The sequence below is a fragment of the Abramis brama genome, assembly GCF_963993115.1.
Source record: "Abramis brama genome assembly, chromosome: 17".
Lineage (NCBI taxonomy): Eukaryota > Metazoa > Chordata > Actinopteri > Cypriniformes > Leuciscidae > Abramis > Abramis brama.
In genome coordinates this window covers 22,306,581-22,333,627 of record NC_139979.1, presented here as the reverse complement: position 1 = coordinate 22,333,627, position 27,047 = coordinate 22,306,581, and the positions used below count along the sequence as shown (strand labels likewise).

Here is a 27,047-nt window from a genome sequence, read left to right as displayed (position 1 = left end):
ACTCATCTCCCCAGGCAGAAGTTTTTGCTTGGCTTTGGATTGGCAAAAAGCTCCATTGAGCTCCATCCAGACTGGGGCGGGGGGTGGGGGGACCTGAACGCTTTAGTAGTGTCAGAGTAATATTACACAGGATCGAAATGTGGCATTTAGTGGCATTAAGATGTGCTAACGCTTTTGTGGGAAGTGAAGTGGAAACATTTAGACTGTCAGAATGGCGTCAGTGCAGGCTGGAGGCAAACTCAAATGAGCAGCGCCTGTTTGATGCAGGAATCTATTTGCATCTTCTCTTTCTACCCACAGAGTATCTATTTGCATGCATTTTTTGAAGGGGCACCAATGGCAGTCTTAGTGTATTTGAAGTCCTGGGCAAGATAACACCCCCAGGCCCACCCCCATGATATTACAATGCGTTTTGCACACTACAGTTCTGAAATGAAATGTTTGGTGAGTGGCGCTAATATGTTAATGCTCTATCGCGTTTGAAAATATCATACCACCTACGCTAAACCCTTAACAAACTTGATAGTGTTAACAAAAGGAAACGAAAGGAACAAAAGGAAACATTTACTGAAGCAACCATGCCATTTTAGCTTGCTTCCACAAGTCTTTGAGCTCTAATATTGCCTCTAGTGTTCTGAGTTTTGCAACAACAAAAAAAATGCAAATATGCCGCAACCTCGGATTGGAATATTTTCCAGATAGAGATAAAGCTACAAAACTTGTAGTCATTTAAAAAAATTACTACGTAACCTAGAGAGTGAAATTGATGGTGTGTAAATGTTTTTGACAGGTTGTATGTTTTATGCTGGATTTAGTATTGTATGTTGTATAATTGTACAAGCAAACTCAGCTGCCTATCTTGGCCAGGACACTCCTGTAAGAGATTTTTAATCTCAGTGAGTCTTTTCTCCTGGCTAAATAAAGGTAAATAAAAAGAATACAAAAATAAAATATATGTGGCTCAGAAATTTAAGGGGGCACTAGCCCTTCATTCTAAACTAACATTTCTGGGTTGAAGAACATTAATCAACAAAATAATCTCACTCGACTGGGTACTATAAATGTCATATTCCAGAAAAAAGTTATAGTGAACTTGAGAGAAACATTACAATCACACTAAAAGGTGTCCTGCTTGGCCCGCTCCATTCTGAAGTGATTAGACCTTGAAGACCAGTTCTGTGATTATACAGGGGCTGACGCAACACTTTTCTGAGCTTCAGTCGAAAGCTACAAAAGCCAGTCACCTTGTATTGAGTATATTGTATATGATGGGGTTAGATGATTGTAATGCATTTATTTATGCCACCATTCTCAGAGACAAAAGACTGTCACAAGACAACATATTGTGTGTGACATCAGCCTGGTGGCATATTTCTTTTATGCTGTCACTTCACATTTTTGCTTTGTATCATTAAACAACAAAATCTCCTGAGCTCAGATCATTTGTATACAATGAATTACTGATTCTGTGACCATAGCTAGTTTATCTATCTATCTATCTATCTATCTATCTATCTATCTATCTATCTATCCATCCATCCATCCATCCATCCATCCATCCATCCATCCATCCATCCATCCATCCATCCATCCATCCATCCATCCATCGCATTGTTTTTTGTTTTGTTTTTTCTTCATACTGTAATGCTAAACTATTATACTATATAATACTGGTATACTATACACACCAAAAAACCGGGAAAAATATATATTTTTTTACAAGCACAGTTATGTAAATTGCAAATGCTTTTGTCACTGCAACACGGAACAGAAGCCTCTGGAACAGTGCTATGTTTATGTAAGTGTCAAAAAGACAATGTGATATTTTAAATCATTTCCTGGTCTGTTGATATTACTTTGCACAAAGGCTTCCAAAACTCCTCCTGTAATAAACAAACAATTTTTTTTTTTTTTCATATGCATAATTTACAGCTCCTAAGGGTTACATGGATATAGAATATGATCTATAACAAAACCAACTAGATTAAAGCAACTAAAGATGAAAAAATAAATAAAACAACAAAATGTATTCCCTATTGAAAAAACATTAAATATGCATCTAGGAAACGGACCCATAATATCATAATGATAAAGACAGAATAATAATATTTAGCTTCTTTTCATGCATTAGGTTCCCTACAAATCCAACAACACAAACTAACTTGCAGACCAGAAAACAGAAAGCATATACTTTTACTTTGAAACTTTAGTTTACTCTATCCCAATCCTTTCCACAGCAAAGAGGCTCCCACAAACTGTTAAAAAAATAATTACATCACTTTGACGATGAGTGAAAGCAGAGAGCAAGCAAAATGTGTGGTATGCACTTAAAAACGATTCTTAAACAAACAGCAGTACACTGTCATCCCTCATCCCACTGTCTCACAGCTGCCTGCTGTGCTAAGACATGCTCATGCCAAGTCCAAAGTCAACTACCTGCATAAAATATTCAGAAACCATTTTGACGCCAAAAGTAATCAGTTTCATGCCAAGTCTGATGCATAATTGTCAACATAATCTGAAAATGTCAGAATGAACTGTTCCGCATACAAACAATTAAACAATTTAATCATGAATCTGAAAAACAAACAAACAAAAAGATGGATCATAATGTTATGATATATTAGAATTGGAACTGGGCATGTTGCAGTCCAAGGCCACTCCCACCAGTCTTGCTATGGATACGCTTACAGAGTCAAAAACCGCCTTGCTTTAGTAGGAAATCCTTCTTAGCAAACTTTTAATCATAATGGTGTCAAATTGTGTTGTTCCCAGGTGCAAGAATTCAAAGAGTAAATGTTTAGCGGGAGTGAGTTGTCGATCCGAATATCTGCGGGCGGGGATACAAAAATCCGGAAGTACAATCTGTGGTTTTCATGAAAGTGTGCCGAATGATGAATTTTGCGTCATCTGGTTAATTTTTGCTGACAAATAAACAGGAATTTCAGTCCAGGGGCCTATACCATGAAGCCAGTTTAGGTGGATAGCCAGGTATGTTTCAGTTTAGTTTGAGCAAACCCTGGGTTTTTGGCATTGTGAAAATGGCTTGGCCTTTAGCTGTGTTCATCGCCATAGTAACTTGCGCTCCATGGCAGGTTATGTTTTAGAGATTTCAAACCAACATTGGGTCCATCAGCTGTGAGCAAAGTGATATCAATGCAACACATATCTGATGCAATAAAGTCACTCCGCCTGTTTCTCTTGCTCCAAATTAAAGGTCACTACATAGTAAAACACTTTTAAATGCAAATTTGTCTGGCTTTTAGCAATGATTATTTATTATAATTATTTTATAAGATTATTATACCCCTAATCCATTACACAAGCAATTTTAGTTTAACAATAATAAACATTTAGTTTAAATGAACAAATATATACACAATAATAATATATAATACTATTTGGAATCGGTAAATTAAAGCTTTAAAAAGGACTACATGTAAGCTAACATGTCCGAGTGTCTGTATACCTATACATATTATCAACTACTGTATATAAACTAACTTCACACTTGCAATGATATAGCAAGATATTTTCTTCTTGCAGTGTAAATGCATTTATGTACTTCATATTATTCTTCAATCTCTTCATCTTCGGCAGAAGAGAGAAAAGAATCTTGCTGATTCCCTCGCGAGAAGTGAATCGCAGTTTCTGTTTCAAGGCATGTGATTGGCTGTTCACTACTTATGTCACACTTTCATGTGTACACGCTCCATGAACTCAGGATCAAAGCCTGAGCTGACAGAGAAAGTTGATGATCAGTGTCATGGTATCAACAAAGCCTCCCTGAATTGGTTTGGAAATAAAGATGCCGTGAAGCAAACCCCCCCATGGAAGAAGAACGCTGTCGTGTTTACAACTGTGACAATTAGCGCTTATCAGCTAAACGCTGGATTTTCAAAAGTATGTGAAATATGTAAAGTTTGCGGCTTAAGACTCTTACTAAGTTTTACACACCGGTCTGTTATTGTAGGGACATCGACATTACATTTTCACACTCCTAAACATGACGTGGAAAAAACGAACTGTGATTGGTTGTTCAACATGTCAGTCAGACCTTGGTCTGTGAATGCTGCGATGGAGTCCAGACCTTCTGCCGTCAGTCTGAAGGTCTGGCTAGTGGCTACGCAAGACTTTTACGGCATAGGCCCCAGGTAATACAGGGAAAGAGTAAACATTGTTCATTTATAGTACTTTTACTACCGACACTGATTGTAACAAAATGTAGAGGGTTGAAAATTGGCAAACTTACACCTTAAATCATATGAAAATTATGTTCATTTAAATGTAGAATTTAAATGGGAAAATTATTACTGAATACAGGGTGAATACAACTAATCCTGATTCCTAACAGCACAAAACTTCTGAGCTCTGCCTCAAATTACTGTGACTTTTCAAAAAAGCTTTTGAATATGACAACACATTACAAGTGGCTTGTCTTAAATTAATTTTAAAGTTCCTTATCATGGTGATAGGTCAAATTAAGGACAATTCTACTTTTGTCTCATAAAGGTCAAATAAATATCTCTCCCAGAGCAGGAGTTGTGATTGGTTGCCAGCAACCTTATGGTGCTCACGTCGACTCTTCCTGTCATTGTGAGTGGCCGCCCGCCATCAGGAAGAGGCAACTGGGACTATTGTGGGATCAACCAATCAGAGACTAGCATGAGATTGGTGCCCTTTTCGGTTTTAGAAAGTCCCTCCTGAACCAGCTACAGATTTGAAAACAGATTCAATGATAAAAAGTGACATCAAACAATGACTTTTCTTTGAAATAATGATATCAATCAACTTATAAGGGTGCTGCTTCACAAACCACACCTTTTCAAAACAACAAATTGTCAAGTACTACCAAAAGACAAAACTAAATATGCATGATATTGACTATAAATGCCAATCGAATGTTTTTTCAACTATGGGCATGTTTATGTCCCAGCGGTAAAAAAAAAGAGATTATTTACCATGTTTTGTTTTGAATAGATTTAATTGTTTTACCCTCGTCTGTCACCCAGACTTTCAATCATAAAATATGAAAATCCATTTTAAAAATTGGAATTATTATATGAAAAACAAAACAAAAACTGAATAGTCTAAACAAAGAGTGAAATAAACAGAAAACTTTTAAATATTACATGATTTTATTTCAACCAGGACCTACAATTTTGCTACTAATAAAGTTATTTTAACAAGGATGTAGTTTTGTCAAATTAAAAGCATAAAAATGATTTAATTGCATTTCATTTGTATTTAAAATACTAGCCCTATTACTTTTAGTTTCCAAAAGAGCCCAGAGTTGAAAAAAGACCCTAATAATAATACTCAGTGTGTGGATTGACTGATGCATGAACGTTAGTTTGCATCTCACCTCAGCAGGCCTTTCGCTAGCTCTGAGCGGGCTGTGTAAAAGGCGGCATCCGTCCTTGGCCAGTCTCTGGACCATCTCCAACCGGCTGATATCCTCTTTATCGCGTGTACCAGCCCCGGGGCCCTGCTGCAGTGCAGGGGACACAGAAAACACATACCTCAGGCCACAGTCCCACGCCATGAGACTGCAACACAGCTCTCAAAGTCACTGAGAGTTTGACAGCCCGTCTCACTGTCTCCTCCAGCTGTGTCTTTACTCAGGTGAGACTGAAGATGGTCACGGTAGTCCTGAGGGTTTAGTGAGCTCCAGAAGCACACAACCGGTCAAGAGGAAAGCTTTAAAAAGTGAAGACTCAGAGACAGTGTTGCCTGAGGGGGAGAGCGAACCTGACTTTTCTCTCTCTCTCTCTCTCTCTCTCTCTCTCTCTCTCTCTCTCTCTCTCTTACGCACATAGCCAGGGTGGGGGCGACCAGGAAACATCTGGCAGTCCCTCCAATCCTGAATAGGAAGTATCACAATCTCCAGAAAATGGGAGAAAGGCCAGCATGGGGTCTAGGGAAGGTTACTGATGGGTTTACTGATCATGTGCACTGTTTGTATATCATTTAAGTTCACAAGTGATTCATAAGGTCATGTGCTAGCAACTTGGCATCTTGCAAATATTATATGCATAAATGACAAATAAGAGTGTCTGCAGTAAAGAAAATCTTTTCAAAATCTAGTTTAAATAACACGTACAAGTTCTTAGAAATGTACTGTGTGTATTCTTGCTGGTTTCATATGATTTTGAAAAACATTTATACAATTTTCAATAACCGTTTCGATGTAATGACTAAAAATGTCATGCGATATTACCATCAAAAAAGCAATAACATATTTTCCTTAAATACATGATGTGAATATACACATATTATTATTTTAAAAAAAGTTTTAAATATGTTGACATTTTTTATTTTTGTGTGTGTGTGGGGGGGGGGGGGGGGGGGTGGTCACACAACATGACATTTTAGAACTAATCTTGGCCTTTTCATAAAAAGGTCAGATATTTTAAGAAACTTCCTGATCTTGATGCACAATCATAAGGGTCTAGCTCCTCTTTATGACATAATTTCCTTTTTTTGTCTCTTGTTGGCTGAACCATATGACTTTGGGGGGGGTTTTTTGTTTTGTTTTTTGTCTTTAATTTTGTTTTTTGACAATAGTTATCAAACAGTGCAATTTTTTTTTTTTTACGAAATAGTAATTAAACATTATGCCAAATTACTTTCCTTATCTTTTCAAGGTGTTTCTTTTCAGGAATTTGTATGATATTATTATATCAGGACTGTTGTATCACCCTTGCATTTTTCACTTTATTCCCCAAAAAGTCTTTGCCTTTTTATATCTTTTTGAAGAAAAAAAAAATAGATCCAGACAAAAATGGTATGTCACTGACCAACATAATGTGGTTAGTTCACTCAAAAATGAAAATTCTGTCATAATTTACCCTCAAATTGTTCAAAACCTGTATGAAAACCTGTATGTGCTAAACACAAAAGAATATATAAAAATTTGGGTAAGAAAACAGTTGATGACATTAATGCATCATGCATAGTATTGATTAATACTACTAAATAGTACTAAAATTAGTATTACATTGTAGTAGTACATTGACTTCCATTGTATGGAAAAAATAAATAAAATTCAATGGTGCCCCAAAACTCTTTGGTTACAAACATTCTTCAAAATATCTTTCTTTGTGTTCAGCAAAACAAAGACATAAATACAGATTTGGAACAACTTAATGGTGAGTAAATGATGACAGAATTTTCATTTTTGGGTGAACTATCCATTTTAGTCACACTTAATAATTAACTTCATTGAAAAAAAACAGGGGAAAAAGTAAACAAATGATGGTCCTATTTCTCACATCTCATTTAACTTTTTTACAATTAATTTTATTGTGATTTTAGTGGATATATAGAACTTATGTAGCCCCGCCCCTTTTTAGCGCTGCACTCGTGTTCTGTCTTCCGGTTTGTATTTCCATATAAAAAACGCTGGTTTTAAAATCCTTCCAGTCTACTGACATTTGTTATGACATCCACTTCAAACATTACAATGCTCATGATAACTTTCGTAAACTCTACAATAAGTTAATCTACTTAACCAGCAAATTACTCTTCGACAGCGATGCCACAGAAATATACAGAGCTACTGCAGAAACAGAAGTTCAATCACAGAATTCTAAAGACGGCTGCACACTTGTTTCTCTGGCGCATAAGGTCAATAAAGTCAGTTCCCTTCAAAATGGCCATTAAACCACTGATCAATCAAATACAATACATCAGGAATAATCTATAAAGTTACTAATTAATGATCAAAATTTTTAGATCGTATTTGAGGATGTATCCCGTTGTAGATTTCCCTCTCCATTTAGACACAATGGCAAATGCCACACATCCAGAGGAGAAACCTGTGACCTCATTCTCTGATGTAAGGGAAGGAGAGAGGAATTTGTCCTGAACGCACTCAAGTATTTCCATATCAACTCAGCTGGCTATATAAGGAATCAAACCTCATGCTAGACAAATTCAACACAAGCTGTGTCCCTCACATTCTTCAGCACTTCAGTGTAGGGATGAATATAGAAAACAATGGGCAGTTGGATTGAACTATACTAAAAGCATACACCTGATAAGAGTGAATTACCAGAAAAAAGCCCAATGATAAGCAATTAAGATAACATATCCAATCCAACCATAACAAAACTAATGTCCATGGGAGCTCTCAAATATGATCAGCTCTCAGATAAGACAGGAAATCACTTCATATCCATAATATATTACAAGAGCAAAAGCTCACACTGCAATTCAAAACTACCAGCAGTTCTCAACTGAACCAAAATATGGTAGCACGTTCTGATAGGGTCTAACACAATGATGAGCGCTACTAATCACATAATCGTGCATTGTTAGACATGGCCTTATATTTGAAATCAAGGGTATAAGCAAGGCTTGGTTCTAACTGGACCGCGAGACACAATGACAGCGTTGGCACCATTTTACAGTTTCTACAGTTTAATTTGAGCAGCACGTCAAAACAATGGAGCGGTTCACACCACAAGTGTTTATGGTAATGATCTTTCAGCGCTATATCCTCTCATTTTTATAGAGCCAAACGCGCATATCCAAGCTCTTTCCGTTCGCATTGCTTCTCTCTCCCGCTAAAGACGATAAAGTTGCAGATGATGCGGTTATTTTAACAACAGCAAAAAAAACTGAACAGCAAAATAGATAAATGCTTTTGCCAAAACACAGCAGAAACCGAGAATGCAGCAAATACATACAGGCACTCTTTCCATTCAAATAAACAAGTTTTTTGACAGGACATTTTTTTCATTTAGAGCATTTCATAATCAACAATCCTATAATTAGGAAAATCATTTGTAGATGGCAAGGAAAGACAACTAAAACTGAAATTTTTAGTTAACTTTATATTTATTATCAGTGTATAATAAATATATATATATAAATATATATATATATATATTTATTATCAGTTGAGCCCAATTGGATATGAATATTATATATATAAATTAAATAAAACACACAAACAAAGTATATAAACACATACATACAGTACACACACAACCATATACATATATATATACATATATATATATATATATATATATATATATATATATATATATATATGGTTGTGTGTGTGTGTTTGTGGGCTTCAAATAATATTGGTAAGCAGTTCATGGTTACACTAATAAATTTCAGTGTTTGATTTTAAATACATTTCGTTTACTTTTGTATATAAACAATTTTGCTTCTGTGTTCAGGCTGCCTCTCAAAGCAAACCAGTCGAAGCAAAATCCAGGGTACCCGCGGGGTCTTAAAAGCATTGAAAAAGTCTTAAATTTGATAAGCTCAAATTAAGGCCTTAAAAGCCTTGAATTTGGTATGCAAAGTCTTGGATTTCGTTACAAAGGTCTTAAATTTTTTTTGCCTTTTCTATGATTAAGTTCATACCGTAACAAAATTAACTGTTACTAATGTAGACTAATTAAAAATTAGTCGCGTAACGTTGAGTGCACCTCGCGCTCCACGTCATAGAAGAACGCGCGAAAGCGTGCGCACCCGTTACGATGGTTACTAATCAGAGCTTTTCTGTTAAAAGAACATGTTCCCTATCAAGGCTACGGAACTCGACATTACGGATGTCGTATATGGGAAATCCTCTCATCCTTCACTTCCGCTGAAATCTTATAGGCTAACGCCAGCAGAGCTGGCCAATTGACGCAAAATATGCAAATACTGAAACACCGTTGCAGTTATAATGCAAGTGCAGCGTCAATTCCATCAGAATCTCTCTCTTCACGCTCAAATCGTGTGCTAGAAAGCTGATACTACAATACTGGAAATTATTTCGCCGTCGTTGAAGTTGCGTCGGAGATACTCTCACTGTCTCCTGCATCCGATGGCAGCTACCTGTAACCTGTGCTCGGCCCCCATCGCCCCCACCGACACGCACCTGTTCTGCATCGCGTGCCTGGGGCTGGCCCACGCCGAGTCAGCCCTCGGGGACGGAGGGTCCTGCGACCTCTGCTTGGAAATGCCCCTTCGAGCCCTCAGAGCCAGGAGGGAGGAAGCTCGCGCAGCAGCGGGGATTGGGCCTACCGCCGCCTCCGAGCCGCTGGTAGCCCCCCCCAACCGCAGAGTCGAGGTCCGCTCCCCCGTGAGCTTCCCCGACCCCTCCTTTCAACCCCCGCGCGACGTCGCTGACTTCGTTTCCTTCGGGGCGAGTGAGGAGGGCGACTCCATGTCGCTGTCGGCCTCCGAGATCGACTGGGGTGCGGAGCAGGCCGCACCGCTGGCGGCCACGGGGCAGGACACCCCGGCGGACCTACAGGACGAGCTCTTTCGTGTCCTCTCTAAGGCCGTCGAGGAGCTGGAGCTCGAGTGGAAAGCTCCCGACGAACCTTCAAAGAGCAAGTTGGATTCGTGGTTCCTTCAATCGAGCCGCCGCCATGCCGCTTCGAAGAGAGGAACAACGTTTTTCCCCGACGTGCTTGAGCACGTGGTGAAGTCGTGGGTGGCCCCGCAATCGGCGCGCACCCTCACTTCCACCCAGGCCATGTTTGCCCCCGTGGACGATGCGGGGGGCCACGGTTACCTCAGCATCCCCCCCGTCGAGGAGACCGTCGCCGCTCACCTCTGCCCGTCGGCTCCCGCCATGGGCGCGGACCGCAGCCTGCCGTCCCGACCATGCAGATTTACGGCCCACCAGGCTAACAAGGCCTTCGGTGCCGCGGGGGAGGCGGTATCCGCGCTGCATGCCATGGCCCTTCTCCAAGTGCTGCAGGCAAAGCAGCTAAAGTCTCTGGATGGCGCCGCCTCTATTGACGCTGACGCCATCCGGGATCTCCGTTCGGCCACGGACCTCGCGCTCCTGGCCACGAAGCGATCGGCCGTTCTATGGGCTTCCTCGTGGTCCTCCACAGGCATCTGTGGCTTACATTATCGGACGTACAGGAAGCCGACAGGAAGACGCTCCTGAACGCGCCCATTTCCCCTGCAGGCCTGTTTGGTGACGCGATGGAGAAGGTCACCGAGCGTTACTCGGAGACGCAAAAGAAGGCCAAGGCTATGAGCCACGTTATTCCCCGGAGGGCGCCGCCGCCGCCACCGCCACAGCCGCGCTCCCGTTCATCCTCAGCCTCAGGCCGCCAACCCCAGGCTGCGGCCAGGAGACAAGCAGCGCCCCGCTCGGGACAGGACGCCCGTAGAGGCCGCAGCGGTCAGTGGCAAGGGGCGGGTAACAGGAGGACGCAGAGGAGCCCGCGCAGGAAGCCCACCGCGTCGCCTGCGAGGCCCAAACAGTCTTCCTGACCGCTCGGGCAAGAGGAGGAGAAAGCGCCAGTTCGGCCCCGCGTCCAAGCGGCGCGCTCTAATGCACTCGGTCCCTCGGAGTTCTACGAGCGACGCGTGCAGTTGTGTTGTGAATGTAAATGTAATCAATGTTGTTCCAATAAAACAAATCACTACTTCACAAACAGAGCTTTTTTCTCCTCTTGCACCACACACTGTGTTACCCGCCCTGCCTTCGAGCAGCGCAGAGTCACGGTCAATAACTACCCCCAGCACTCACACAGCGGCCATGACAGCAGCGGCGATGACCGCAGGTTTGGATCAGCCCACGCTCAGTCGTTTTCAGGCAGCGTGGGAAGCTATTCCGGGCATTTCACCGTGGGTGTTGAATATAATTCGGCGCGGGTACACGCTTCAGTTCAAACGCAGACCACCCCGCTTCCGCGGCGTAGTTCAGTCATTAACTTTGCCCCAAAACGCTCACGTGCTGAGGCAGGAAGTGTGCAGCTTGCTCGAAAAGAAGGCTATAGAACCAGTACCCCCGAGCGAGCGGGAGAGCGGGTTCTACAGCCGCTACTTCGTCGTGCCGAAGAAAGGAGGGGGTCTCCGTCCCATTCTGGATCTGAGACCTGTCAACAGAGCGCTTCACAAGCGCGCCTTCAGGATGACAACACTGAAACAAATCCTGGCGCAAATTCGCCCCGGGGATTGGTTCGCTTCAGTGGATTTAAAGGACGCTTATTTTCATATTCAGATAGTGGAGCGTCACAGACGATTCCTGAGGTTTGCGTTCGAGGATTCGGCGTACCAATATACGGTGCTTCCGTTTGGTCTGGCCCTAGCCCCCCGAACGTTTTCGAAATGTGTAGACGCGGCACTTTCACCCCTCAGATCGAGCGGAATGCGCGTCTTGAACTATCTGGACGACTGGCTAGTTCTCGCTCAGTCGAGAGAAACGCTGATCAGCCATGTGAATGCCCTCCTTCGACACTTAGAGATGCTGGGTTTGAGGGTGAACGTCCAAAAAAGTGTGCTCACACCGAGCCAGACTACAACATTCCTGGGAGTGTGCTTGGATTCGGTGAGAATGAGAGCGCGCCTCTCCCCCGAGCGAGCGGAGGCTCTGAGTTCTTCTCTCGGTCTCTTCAGACCGGGCAGGCTCGTCCCACTGAAAGAGTTTCAGAGGCTACTGGGACGGATGGCAGCGGCCTCTTCGGTGTGTCATCTGGGGCTGCTGCATATGAGACCGCTTCAACTCTGGCTGAAAGCGCGCGTTCCCCCGAGTGCGTGGTATTCTGGCCACAAGCGCGTCATGGTCACCAGCGGATGCGCCCGCGCCCTGGTCCCGTGCAGGAACCCAGATCTCTTCAGCTCAGGCGTCCCTATGGGCTTAGTGACGCGGCGAGTGGAGGTTCTGACGGATGCTTCATCCACCGGATGGGGAGCGGTATGCTTAGGCAAGCCCGCCTCGGGTCGGTGGTCAGAGAAGCAGATGGAGTGGCACATAAATCGCTTGGAACTAGAAGCGGTCGCTCTAGCTCTAAAAGCTTTCCGGTCTCAGCTGGAGCAGCAGCATGTGTTGATTCGGACCGACAACACTTCTGTGGTCTCGTACATAAATCGCCAGGGCGGTGTACATTCCAAAGCCCTATTCAGGCAGGCGGAATCCCTTCTGCTATGGGCGGACCGGTTTTTCCTCTCGGTGAGAGCGGCGCACATCCCCGGTGTTCTAAATCGCGGGGCGGATATGCTCTCGAGAAAGGGGATTCCCCAGGGGGAATGGAGGCTTCACCCCGGGACGGTTCAGCTGATATGGAATCGTTTTGGCAGGGCGGAGGTCGACCTCTTTGCGACGAGCGAGAACACGCACTGTCAGGTGTTCTTCTCGCTGTCCCGTTCCCCCCGGGAGGTGGACGCGCTGACTGCACGATGGCCGAGAGTCTGTCTCTATGCTTTTCCTCCGGTGAAAGTTTTGCCCATGGTGTTGTGCAAAATCAGGGAGGAGAAGGCGGCGGTGACTCTGGTAGCCCCGAACTGGCCGAATCAGCCCTGGTTCGCGGATTTGGTAGAGTTACTAGCAGGGCAGCCATGGGAGATTCCGCTCAGGAAGGACCTTCTGTCTCAGGCGGGCGGAACGATTTGGCATCCCAGCCCCGGGCTGTGGAGCCTCCATGTGTGGCCGCTGCAGGGTCGCTGAGCGAGCGGGGCGCGCTGCATTCGCGAGTTTTGAAGACTATCGCAGAGGCGCGAGCTCCGTCCACCAGGCGTTTGTATGCTCTGAAGTGGGGTGTATTCTCTAAATGGTGTCAGGATGTCGGTATAGACCCAGCGGACTGTTCTGTGTCGGATATTCTACGCTTCCTTCAGTATAGGATGGATGGAGGGAGCCTACCATCCACTCTGAAGGTATACGTGGCCGCTATTGCCGCGTTTCACCCCCCTGTTGACGGACAGTCTATCGGTAGACATGCGTCGGTGACACGGTTCCTCAAGGGAGCTAGGAGATTGTGCCCTGCACGGCCGCCTTCGGTGCCGCCGTGGGACTTGGCGTTGGTCTTGGAAGCTTTATCACGACCGCCTTTCGAGCCCCTTGCCTCGATTGCCATTAAGGAGCTGTCGGTTAAAACGGCTCTGCTTCTCGCTCTCGCCTCGGCGAAGCGGGTCGGGGATTTACAGGCTTTCTCTGTAAGTGAAGATTGTATTCGCTTTGGACCGGGAAACTGTAATGTTATTCTCAGACCGAGGCCGGGTTACATTCCTAAGTCGCTCAATACCCCGTTCAGAGCGCAGATCGTTTCTCTGCCTGCCCTGTCCGCTGAGCCATCAACCTCTCAGGGTTCGGATGCTCAGAGTGCTATTTGCCCAGTCAGAGCGCTCCGAGAATACATTTCTCGCTCGGCTGCGTTTCGACAATCGGACCAGCTGTTTGTGTGCTTTGGTGGATGCAACAAGGGACGGGGGGTCTCAAAGCAAAGGCTTGCTCACTGGATCGTGGACGCTATTGTTATGGCTTATGATTGTATGGGGCAGGAATGTCCCCTAAACATCAAGGCTCATTCGACTAGGGCGATTGCCTCCTCGTGGGCCTGGACTAAGGGTATGTCTATTCAGGATTTATGTCTTGCAGCTGGCTGGTCTTCTCAGAACACGTTTGCCAGATTTTACAAGTTGGATTTGCCCTCTGTAGCGTCTCGAGTGCTTTCGGTGAGTTGATCGCTTACACAGTGTAAAGAGCTGCTCTGCGCTTTGCTCATGAGTTGTTCTGTGTGCTATTGTGTGTTGTACTATTGTCACCGCTATGCGTTGGCTTTCTCTGTTGTTGTTGCCCTGTTGGTCTTCAGTGCAACCTTCCCCCATTTATACTGCTCGGGATATGCAAATTCCGATAGTGTTTTGTGAGCTTGTGATTGGTCCCTTTGGACCTATCGGAGGTTAGAGGTTCACTATTGGTCAATCTCGGCCTATCAGGCGCTTACATTCTGGGGGCGAGGTTTGTTTGGGTCTGTTCAGTGGTTGCGAGCCACGGCGGGATTTTATACAGTTCCCATATACGACATCCGTAATGTCGAGTTCCGTAGCCTTGATAGGGAACGTCTCCGGTAACTTTCGTAACCTCGGTTCCCTGAAAGGCAAGGAACGAGACATTACGCTCGCCGCCGTGTTCGCTATTGATTATAGCGTGTGTTCGATTCTGATGGAATTGACGCTGCACTTGCATTATAACTGCAACGGTGTTTCAGTATTTGCATATTTTGCGTCAATTGGCCAGCTCTGCTGGCGTTAGCCTATAAGATTTCAGCGGAAGTGAAGGATGAGAGGATTTCCCATATACGACATCCGTAATGTCTCGTTCCTTGCCTTTCAGGGAACCGAGGTTACGAAAGTAACCGGAGACGTTTTCTACCCGGTCTTTTCAGTAGTATCTGGCCACAACCATCCACGCGCGCTCTCTCTACATTGTTGAAGAAGCGCGGATGATCTGAAAACACAGACAAGCTGGAGTTCAGCGATCTTCATCAGAAGATCTGTCACGAGCCGCTTGCGCTGTTTGTGCGACTAAATCTGCGATCAAAATGCAGGCTGATATACAGCAGTGTTTTTACTGTTGATCATTATGCGAGCAAGAATGCAATGTTTCCCCGACACGATTTCAAATGTGACATTGATTTTATACAAAAGAAAAAAAAAAAGGGTAACATTAAGTGATGTACTACATTTTAAACAGTATTGTCAGGCTTATTGCTCTATTTTGCAACAAAATCTGTGGCTTTGACAAAGACAATGAGTTACCGCCACCTACTGGCGATTTTAATATCATATTTTTATTAATATTAAACGTTTTTTAACATTGCATATTTATTGAACATTGTTTTATTTAAAGCATTATTTATTTTTTAAAGGTATTATAAAGGTGAAAAATGAAATGGAAAAATCGATTAAATGGGGCAAATATTGTCCCTTAATGGAAAGATGTGACTGCAGTCTAAGTGGAAGAGAGGGGGTACGGCACTCTAAAAAATTGGAGAACTAAGGAAAAGGGATATGTAGAATTGCACAAGTGCTACTGCTAAAGAGAGCAAAGTCAATACAGCCTGTTAGCTTAATTTTAATTTCTCATAAGCTTAATCGAATTGGCCTAGAGAGAATAATTGACATTTTCTGTCTAAAGACTACATATAAAATAGCTACCAAAATTAAAGTAACTGCAGTTTGACTAAAAGTAATGACTAAAAGTTGACAAAAAATGCAAACACATTTCGTCAACTAAAACTATGAAAGGCAGAATGACTCAAATGTGACTAAGACCAATAAGCATTTTCATCTGAAGATGAAGAGTAAGACTAAATCAAAAATGGCTGCCAAAATTAACATTGGCCTACACACGTGCGCGCTACAACGCTGCTGCGTATGTATTAAATATGACTGATAATTTAAATAAAATGTTTTATTTAATTCAAGTAGTCTACTTGTACATAATTATTTTTTAGGGTTTAAAATGTATACAGATTTGACATTTTCCCCTCATACTTCTGTCGGAATTGGTACAAAGTTGGCATTGAATTTCATTTGAAATGGTATTAAAAAGGTCTTAAAAAGCCTTGAATTTAAGTTGGAGGATCCTGGGGGTACCCTGAAAATCATTTGCGAACCAACAGTTCACTCTGATAAGATAGTGTGTATGTTATAATCTGTCCAGCACTGTTTGTCCTTGTGAAGCACTGCTATTTTGTTATCTTGATCACAGTTTCGTCAGATGTGTTGCAGTGAACCATCAGCTATTACACCGTGCTGGAACAGCCGAGAGCCTCAAAGACAAGCACAAGGCTCTGTCCTGACACACAGTATAGAGTATCCATCTATCTCCAATCACAGGCTCTTTCTCTTTCTGCCAGTTCAAGGGCTTTCTACTGATGACTGAGCTGCGGGATAGCGGTTCTCAATCAGGGGATGTATGGACAATCCTGGGCAAGTGGGACAGCTGGTGAGCTCAGCAAAACATATATGCACACCAACATATACACACACTGTCAATGTAAAGCCAGCTGCCCTGGAATCTGTTTTCTCATTACCTTGCGCACAGCAGGACTGGGAGATGGTCCTGGCGTGTTAGTATTGTGTTGTGGACTGCTCTCCTCCATCACTGGAAAACAAGAAATGTACAGCTGAGAATCAGTGGAGTGTGGTGCGCTGCCTGGGTTTGTGCTTCTTTCTGTTCTTAGCAATATAGATTCATGTGGAACGTCATTAACCTTACACACACACACACACACACACACACACACACACACACACATATAATTAAAAAGTAAATGTAAATAATTTAAAAAAAAACTATTTTATGGTATGTTTATAGAAAGATGATATAGTAACACTTAACATTAGGGTTAAGTTTGGTGCAGGGTTAGTCATTGCAGACCATTAGTCATTCATCCTTGGTAAACAGCACAGGTGACTGTACTGTAGCTTTAATTGTAGCTCAGTGGTCACTAAAAACCAGTTCACTGACAAAACTGTTCATTGATTTGGACCAAAAGTGGTGCTGTCTGAATAGATGAGTTGTTTACTCTGTTTATTTCTACTAGTTCTACACCAGTTACGAACATTTTGCCTGTATTCCTTTACCCCATTATTAACACCACTTTCAAATGAGACCTCAATGAGAACACAGTCTCTTTCTGAAACTTTATCCACTAGTGTTGACCAGTGTTATTTAAAGTAGTGTTTTATATATTATTCAGTATTCATTTTTATAATTGTTTTATTTTTGTACTGATTATTTCAGTCAAACAAACATTTTTACTCAGAGAAAGCACCCCAGCTGACAAGTAAATAATATAGGTCAATACGTTTTTGTTTTTTAAAAGCTTAATACTCAAACACAAGCAAAACACTGGAAACTGATTGTCCATGTTTATTGGAGCAATAAAACACACAATCAAACCATGTAACACAGAATAATCCTTACTTGATTTAGTCTGTGCCTTGCGAGCCAAAGCTGCACACAGTTCATTCTGCACCTATTAAAAGAGTAGATCATGGTTTAGTTAGTTCTTTCAAATATGCAGGCATAATGGGCTCGAAACCATTTAATGCAAGCATATTTTATTATTCACAATCTGCTGCTTTGGAAGCTATTCTGTGGGTCTGTGCTTTGAAGAGATCCATAACGCTTTGAAGCTATGAATCAACAAGTTCAGCACTAAACTTCATCTCTTTTTTTTTTTAAAAGTTGTACTTCTCTCGATTTATGTCATACTTGGAAGTTTTTTTTTGTTTTTTTTTTGCAGGGTTATAAAAGAAGACTGCATTACTATTCTTTTAGCATAACTGCCTTTGATTTCTCAACTGCTGTATTATTCCTTTGAGGATCTATACAAACTCGACTCAAATTTCAAGTGATCTATTTCTGACATTACATTAAAATCCCACAGCACATGGCACACTATGAATACAAATGTATCCAATCCATCAAGCATCTGAAAGAAAATCACTTCACTTATGAGGGGAAGTCCATCTGCTGTCTGACCATGGGAGTTCTGTGCATTAGTAAACCAGGTGTGTAGTGGAGAGGTTTAACTGTGCTTAGTGGCCCATTAAATCGACATTTCCTATGGGGCCATCTGATGTGGCAGCCCCTGCTCTGAGTGCACAGTCTCAGGGCTAATGTAAATGGAGCTGGACTGGGATCTATGCCACTGTGACCCCATACAGGCCAACAACAAATGATCTGCGTTAAGTAACTGTTTCCACTAATAACCTAAATAAATGAATGGTGTACATGACCATTGGCGTCATTTACGGTGGGAACATGATTGATGTCTTCCCCCATTTTCATGTGTTGGCTATTATACCCATGATTTATTTGAAGGGAGGGATGGATGGACGGAGGGATAAATTGACTGATCAACAGATGGATGGATGGACGGACTGATCGACGGATGGATGGATGGACGGGTGGATAGATGGATGGACAGACGAATAGACATACGGATGGATGGATGGATGGATGGATGGATGGATGGATGGATGGATGGATGGATGGATGGATGGATGGATGGATGGATGGATGGATGGATGGATGGATGGATGGATGGATGGATGGATGGATGGATGGATGGATGGATGGACAGATAGACATATGAATGGATGGATGGATGGATGGATGGATGGATGGATGGATAGACAAACAAACAAACAAAGACAGGAATGGATGGATAGATGGATGGATGGACGGACGGATGGACAGATGTATGGACGGATGGATGATGGATGGACAGACAGACAGATAGTCAGACGAATGGATGGATGGATGGATAGACAGATAGGCAGACAAAGACATAGGAATGGAATGGATGGATGGATGGATGGCTGGACAGATGTATGGACGGATGGATGGATGGATGGATGGATGGATGGACAGACAGACAGAAAGACAGGAATGAATAGATGGACAAACATATGGATGGATGGATGAACAAAAATATGGATGATAGATGGACAAAAATATGGATAGATGGATGGACGGAAAGATGGATGGATGGACAGACAGATAGACAGACATATGGATGGATGGACGGACGGACGGAAAGATGGATGGATGGATGGATGGATGGACAGACATATGGATGGATTCAAATGATAAAAACATGAGTTTAGCCATTATATAAAACAATTAAAACATTACAATTGGGGATGCACATTACATTGGTCATAGGTGACAAATACATATTTAAAAAAAACGTAAGTACTCAAGTGATCATCTTAAACTTGGCAAGCATCCGGTGAACACTGTTGAAAAATATGTTTTTGCTGGTTTTATTATTAGGTCTTGCTCTAAATCCTAAACACAACCACAAGCTACATGATACAGTGTTTTACAGTACATTGATTAAGCCATCAAACTGAGCATCTCAACTGTTCAGCTGAACACAGCAATACAAAGGCGAGCATCATCAGTTCCCCAGGGTGTCCAATGCAAATGCCGACCCTCTCCGAATCTCAGGAAGTGGCCGTATATTTCTGTTGCCAAGGTGACTGCAGGTGCACAGGCCACCTTGAGTTGAGGTTCTGCAACATTACCTTGATAGCTGGAAGCTAAGCACGTGCCGCATGGACACAGTAATGTACTGATTCAGTCATTACACCAGAGCTGCTGGCTCTCAAACGGACAGAGCGCAGGTGTCACAGGGTTTCTGTGCACGTGAAAATGCTCTGTACTAAACCTTTTGAGTATTGTGGTTAAAAGGGAAAGTAAGAACTGATAAGAATGTAAATGTGTACCTTGAAATGCAATGCAAGTCGCTTTGGATAAAAGCGTCTGCCAAATGCATAAATGTAAATGTAAATGTAAAAGACACATACAAAGACAGGTTCAATAGTTGCTGGATGTTTGTTTAGGCATTTCCTAAATGCAAGATTTGGAAAAGCTCATGAGATAATGCAATAAATTTTCTTACCGTTGAGGTGAGATGCTCCAAAGCTCTCATTTGAAGAACTGGGTTACAAGCATCAGATGATTTCTCTGCACCTTCTTTACAGCTACAGAACAGCAGAAAACACAATTTAATCTCAATTTACCATGTTTGTTTGTCTTTTGTTTTGTTTTTTTGGACATGGTACCATGTTAATGGGTCAATTACATAACATTATTTATTTTTATTTTTAAATACACTAAAAATGCCATTTATACATAAAGTGAGACAAATACACTTTTTATGATAAGCTTGTTTTAAAAGATTTCTTGATTAAAAATATTTTTGGTGACATACACTCACCTAAAGGATTATTAGGAACACCATACTAATACTGTGTTTGACCCCCTTTCGCCTTCAGAACTGCCTTAATTCTACGTGGCATTGATTCAACAGGGTGCTGAAAGCATTCTTTAGAAATGTTGGCCCATATTGATAGGATAGCATCTTGCAGTTGATGGAGATTTGTGGGATGCACATCCAGGGCACGAAGCTCCCGTTCCACCTCATCCCAAAGATGCTCTATTGGGTTGAGATCTGGTGACTGTGGGGGCCATTTTAGTACAGTGAACTCATTGTCATGTTCAAGAAACCAATTTGAAATGATTCGAGCTTTGTGACATGGTGCATTATCCTGCTGGAAGTAGCCATCAGAGGATGGGTACATGGTGGTCATAAAGGGATGGACATGGTCAGAAACAATGCTCAGGTAGGCCGTGGCATTTAAACGATGCCCAATTGGCACTAAGGGGCCTAAAGTGTGCCAAGAAAACATCCCCCACACCATTACACCACCACCACCACCAGCCTGCACAGTGGTAACAAGGCATGATGGATTCATGTTCTCATTCTGTTTACGCCAAATTCTGACTCTACCATCTGAATGTCTCAACAGAAATCGAGACTCATCAGACCAGGCAACATTTTTTCAGTCTTCAACTGTCCAATTTTGTTGAGCTCGTGCAAATTGTAGCCTCTTTTTCCTATTTGTAGTGGAGATGAGTGGTACCCGGTGGGGTCTTCTGCTGTTGTAGCCCATCCGCCTCAAGGTTGTGCGTGTTGTGGCTTCACAAATGCTTTGCTGCATACTTCGGTTGTAACGAGTGGTTATTTCAGTCAAAGTTGCTCTTCTATCAGCTTGAATCAGTCGGCCCATTCTCCTCTGACCTCTAGCATCAACAAGGCATTTTCTCCCACAGGACTGCCGCATACTGGATGTTTTTCCCTTTTCACACCATTCTTTGTAAACCCTAGAAATGGTTGTGCGTGAAAATCCCAGTAACTGAGCAGATTGTGAAATACTCAGACCGGCCCGTCTGGCACCAGCAACCATGCCACGCTCAAAATTGCTTAAATCACCTTTCTTTCCCATTCTGACATTCAGTTTGGAGTTCAGGAGATTGTCTTGACCAGGACCACACCCCTAAATGCATTGAAGCAACTGCCATGTGATTGGTTGATTAGATAATTGCATTAAAGGAGAACTCCGGTCAATTTTAACATTGAGCTCATTTTATTGTACATTTGGAGTGCTGTCAATACAGAGAACAACGACAAAAATCGGTGTTGCCTACACCGAGTTATTCTATTTTTAAAATTTGCACCCTGTTGACTTCAATGGGGCAATGTTTAAACCTGCTTTTAGCCTCTTAACATCCTTGATGTGTCATTACAAGTGCACAGAAAATGTGAGTGATTCCTTCTGAGTGAACACGAGTGGATCTGACTGCGGTAGATTTAAAAGATATGTATAAAAATTATGTTATTTAAGCCAGCGCAAATACCTGTTTACATCCTGTTTTTCGGTTGAAGTCCAAAGTAGTCAATTGCCGAGTTCACGCGCGTGATCATTGGTAACTAAACCTATGCGCGTGAACTCGGCAATCGACTACTTTGGACTTCAACCGAAAAACAGGATGTAAACAGGTATTTGCGCTGGCTTAAATAACATAATTTTTATACATATCTTTTAAATCTACTGCAGTCAGATCCACTCGTGTTCACTCAGAAGGAATCACTCACATTTTCTGTGCACTTGTAATGACACATCAAGGATGTTAAGAGGCTAAAAGCAGGTTTAAACATTGCCCCATTGAAGTCAACAGGGTGCAAATTTTAAAAATAGAATAACTCGGTGTAGGCAACACCGATTTTTGTCGTTGTTCTCTGTATTGACAGCACTCCAAATGTACAAAAAAATGAGCTCAATGTTAAAATTGACCGGAGTTCTCCTTTAATGAGAAATTGAACAGGTGTTCCTAATAATCCTTTAGGTAAGTGTATAGTCAAAAAGTTATACAACTGTTCTGAGAGCATAATGGAGAAAAAAAGACTCATTAAAAGATCTTATCAAGTAGTTTTGTGCAATGTTTTATTATTATTTCTTACAAAATATAAATATTGCATGGATAGTTCACGTTTGTAAATGTTATGTGGTGCGACTTGATTTGCTAAAAAAATTTAACCTAAAAAAAAAGGTTAACTTTTGAATGGTTGCATAAGTTTTTTTTGTTTGTTGTTTTTTAAAGAAATAAATACTTTTATTCAGCAAGGATGCATAAAAAAATTTGCATTTTGAAAGCTTAATCATGCCATATGGAGGTGCAGACAGAGGGACCAAAAACAGGTCTGCTCTCTCTAAAGATGGACATCCTGCCTAGACAAAGCCACTAGGACAGAACCTGACTGACTTTCCCAGCAGACAGGAAATGATGCAGATACATGACCTATAGCTCAACTTCCATTTGCGTACATTGACCCCCCTGCTTACGTACTGTGTACCAAAGTGCTAAACTGCGAAAGGTCAAAAGCAGTGAGGCAGCACTCTGAACAGGTTGGGTATGTCTGAATATCTGAAAGTGAGACAGAGCCTGGAGCAAAATCATGTGTCTGGCCTGCACTGGGATGAGCACTGTCACACAGACATCTGCTGGTGAAGGCTGGAACTGCAGCTGACGTTACTACATTATATGCTCATGGAAAGATACTGAATGATTTCCCTGCCACATTTGGCCTCAATCATCTACAAGCCCTGTCCAGATAACAGGTCATTGATTTTATTTAAAAATATGGTTTGCAGATTATGTCAAACCCCATTTGCCTATTGTAATTTTGTATGGGGATAATTCAGATAAAAATGAAAATTGTGTCATCATAGAGTGCTGCAGGGATGACGTATTAATTCAAAGAAACTCATATAAACCCAATAACTGTCCATTGTAACAAGGAAATGGACTGTCTGTTAAGACAAACTTTGCTCATAGAGTTCAACAGTCGGGTTCCGGAAGTAAAAACTCGGAAAGGAAATTGATTTTTAATGATAACTTACAAACCTTTTTAGACCGCCCTAGACAGTGAGCTACAAGGTTGTTAATCGATGGTATATGCTTATGTTAAAGCTGTTAGTCCGCATTATTTCAACTTACTTTTAAAATGACCGTGTTTAACAGTGGAATTTGTGGTGAAAAACTTCATTACCCATGATGAACAGAAAATTCCAGCAATCAGAGTCGAAACAAGCAAACCGCACTTTTAAAAGAGCTCTTTAGCTCCGCCTCTCTCTAAGTTCTCAAACCACTTAAATATTTGTACGTATATGGGTATTTTGGAATAAACTTAAAATATGTTGTTTCTATAGATATAATAAATTTTAATTGAGTAGTTTTATAATTCTACATTGATTATGTTGTTTGCAGTGCTTCATGGAATTGTAGTTCTTTCCCTCACTAAAGCCGTAAAGAACACAGCCTTGTACCTTTGTATTTTTGTCCGATTTTCACAAAACTTTTTTTTACTTCAAATCAAAGTTATGTTGTTATGATTCACCGCCTAGCTGATTGGCTTGGTTCATAGCTGATTGGCTTGGTTCATGGCTTCTAACGCTTTGAAAAAGTATCAGCTGATCCTCAGCTGAGGTCCACTGAGAGAGAAAGCCTCCATCACAATAACCTTTTGGATCCCAAGCCAAGAAAAACAACCCAAGGGGTTAATGGTCACAACTTCCATAGTAATTAAAAGCCTCTTTTATATATGTTTAGCTCTGCTTAGGTAATCAGTAATGGTTGTTTACGGGTCCAGGCACGTTCCGTTAGCGCTGGATAGTAAATTAAAAGCAATTAAGTTGTACGATCAAGAGGGACAAGATATTTAATGACCTTTGACCTTAGAAAAAACCCTATCATTAAGCTTTTATGTGTAACCGTACGCTCACCGCCTGTGGGTTCCACTGCGAGGCTGCACGTATGGGACCAGCTGTAGCAGCAGATGAACTGCACTCGGCCAGATGACCTGATTTCGGAAATCACAGCTCTGGGCTTCACATTCCTCAAAGGTGAACTGGTACAGAGACCTGGAGTCCTCAAATACATTGTTCTGCTCCACTGGACACAACAGGGTTAAACATCTGACATAAAGCAGTCTAGACAAAGCTTATGTAAATGATACTGAAGGAGCAATCTGATCATTCACAATAACTGTTTTAATCTCGTCTGTGTACCTGAAAGCAGAATGCCCAAGTCCAGGACAATGTTCCAGATTTTGGAAGCTATTGCCCTGTTCTGGATAAACTCACAACGATCCATCATCCATTCCACCAGCTCTTGACCTGTACATGTCCTCCTGAGAATATGCCAGATGAGAACAGGAAAAAGAAGAAAGTGTTATAGGAAATGACAGGCATGATTTTATTAACCAAAACAAACCATTATATAAATGTTTATGCTTTCATTAAACAATACCATTGTCTGATATTTTGCTGATTGTTTGAAAAAAAAGAAAACAATTTTTTTTATAAACTAGTTGCACTTTTTTGCTCATTTTGAATCGGAGAAGGATTGTTAAGGATGTAAAATTATTGTTAATGTGACTTGGTAAATAAACTGGTCAATTCCAACCAGTATCTCAATCTTGTGTTACAAATTGAATTCATGATACACTGTACATAAAATTTAATTAGTGACTTAAAGGAACACTCCACCGTTTTTTGAAACAGGGCTTATTCACCTTCTTTCCTACATTTAGATAGGTGGGCAAATGCATTTTTGTCTCAGTGCATGCATTGTTTTAGTTTGACAGGGTCGGTGCTAGCTTAGCTTAGCATAATGAATGGAATCCTTTGTTGCCAGCTAGCATGTCCTGAGTAAAAGTGATATAAAAAATAAAAAAACCCCACCTAATTACTTCTTGTGGCCTGTGTATTCACAACAAGTACAAATAGCGATGCAGATTAACACTAGGCGATTTCCTAGGCAGATATTGACTTGGGACTATATTAGGGGGAAGCACAGGCGAAGCACTGCTACTTGGGCGCAGAGATATCACGCCCAAGTAGCAGTGCTTCGCCTGTGCTTCCCGCTAATATAGTCCTTAATATAAAAGTCAATATCTGCCTAGGAAATCGCCTAGTGTTAATCTGCATCGCTATTTGTACTTGTTGTGAATACGCAGGCCACAAGAAGTAATTAGGTGTTTTTTTTATTTTTTTTATATCACTTTTACTCAGGACATGCTAGCTGGCAACAAAGGATTCCATTCATTATGCTAAGCTAAGCTAGCACCGACCCTGTCAAACTAAAACAATGCATGCACTGATACAAAAATGCATTTGCCCACCTATCTAAATGTAGGAAAGAAGGTGAATAAGCCCTGTTTCAAAAAATGGTGGAGTGTTCCTTTAAAACAGTGCAGAATCTGAAATAAATATTTTTTTTATTTCATAATGTTCCAATAATATGTTTTACATCCCTTTTGTTTATTTAATTTAAATTAAGTTTAGTTTTACATTTCAGATTTTCAGTGTGGTGTGAGATTTTTGGACCCAACTATATGTGAGTTCTTCAGAAATAAGGAGGCAAAAGTCCTCACTGTCCTTTTTTATGTAATTTTTTGATTTATGACACATTTTTCAGGTAAAATAAATAAACATAACTTACAATATTAAGAAAACAACCACAATAATTCTATTTTGTATTTTTAGATTCAAATGTAATTAATGTTCTATTTATTAGAAAAACAAAGTATATTTCTCATCAAGTGCTATAAGCATATTTACATTTATTCCAAACTATAAGAACGCGATAATAAATTTCATGTATAATTGTAAATGTATACGATGCTGTTCTCTTTAATAGTCAACTTATTTTCAGATCATCAGTCATCAAAGCTCGGTAAACACTGGCTAAAAATGTTTGTTCCTTAAAAAACCCTCACAGATCATATTTATAAGTCATTTCAAGTTTGAATGTGATGTGACAAAGTGGTGATATCTAAGGGTACGTTTATACGATAATTATGTACTAAAAACAGGAACATTTTTCCTTGGAGTTTTTCGTGTACAGACGACAACGTTGTCAATATCATCCCTGTTCACACAGATCTACGAAAATGACTAAAAACACTGTATTATGCTGCCAGGCCAATAGTTGGCAATGTCACTTTGTAAAGAAACATTACACGCCTACATGATTTACAATTTACAGTAACCTAAATTATTCAACCCCATTTGCAAATCAGGTTTATTGGCAAAATTGACAGACTTTCAGCTAATAAAACTCAGACAAAAGTGATTGAAATACCTCAACACAACAAATGTTTCAAGTGGTTTCCCCAAACTCAACTGAAAATGCAACTTTTAATGACTTCTGCTGTCTCAAAATTATTCATCACCTTCATGGCAAGCATCTGTAGTACTTAGTAGAACATCAGTTTGCTGTTATGACCTGCTGCAAACGAGATGTATAACCAGACACCAGCTTCTGGCAGCGTTTCTGAGGAATCTTAGCCTATTCCTCACGAGCAACGTCCTTCAGTTCAGTAATATTCTTGGGTTTGCGTGCTGCAACCACCTTCTTC

General features: G+C 41.4%; 1 protein-coding gene across 2 annotated transcripts in view; it reads right to left on the bottom strand.

Annotated features, from left to right (window-relative positions):
- rapgef5b (Rap guanine nucleotide exchange factor (GEF) 5b) overlaps window positions 1-27,047 on the bottom strand; it is a 62,375-nt gene that overhangs the window by 30,889 nt on the left and 4,439 nt on the right. For both annotated transcript variants that reach the window (XM_084088446.1, XM_084088447.1), the window contains exons 4-9: window positions 24,694-24,815; window positions 24,409-24,577; window positions 20,184-20,265; window positions 17,693-17,744; window positions 16,797-16,867; window positions 5,366-5,491 (exon numbers count right to left, since the gene is read on the bottom strand). In XM_084088446.1, coding sequence (XP_083944572.1) covers window positions 5,366-5,491; window positions 16,797-16,867; window positions 17,693-17,744; window positions 20,184-20,265; window positions 24,409-24,577; window positions 24,694-24,815 — 622 coding nt within the window. The remainder of the gene's footprint in view (window positions 1-5,365; window positions 5,492-16,796; window positions 16,868-17,692; window positions 17,745-20,183; window positions 20,266-24,408; window positions 24,578-24,693; window positions 24,816-27,047) is intronic.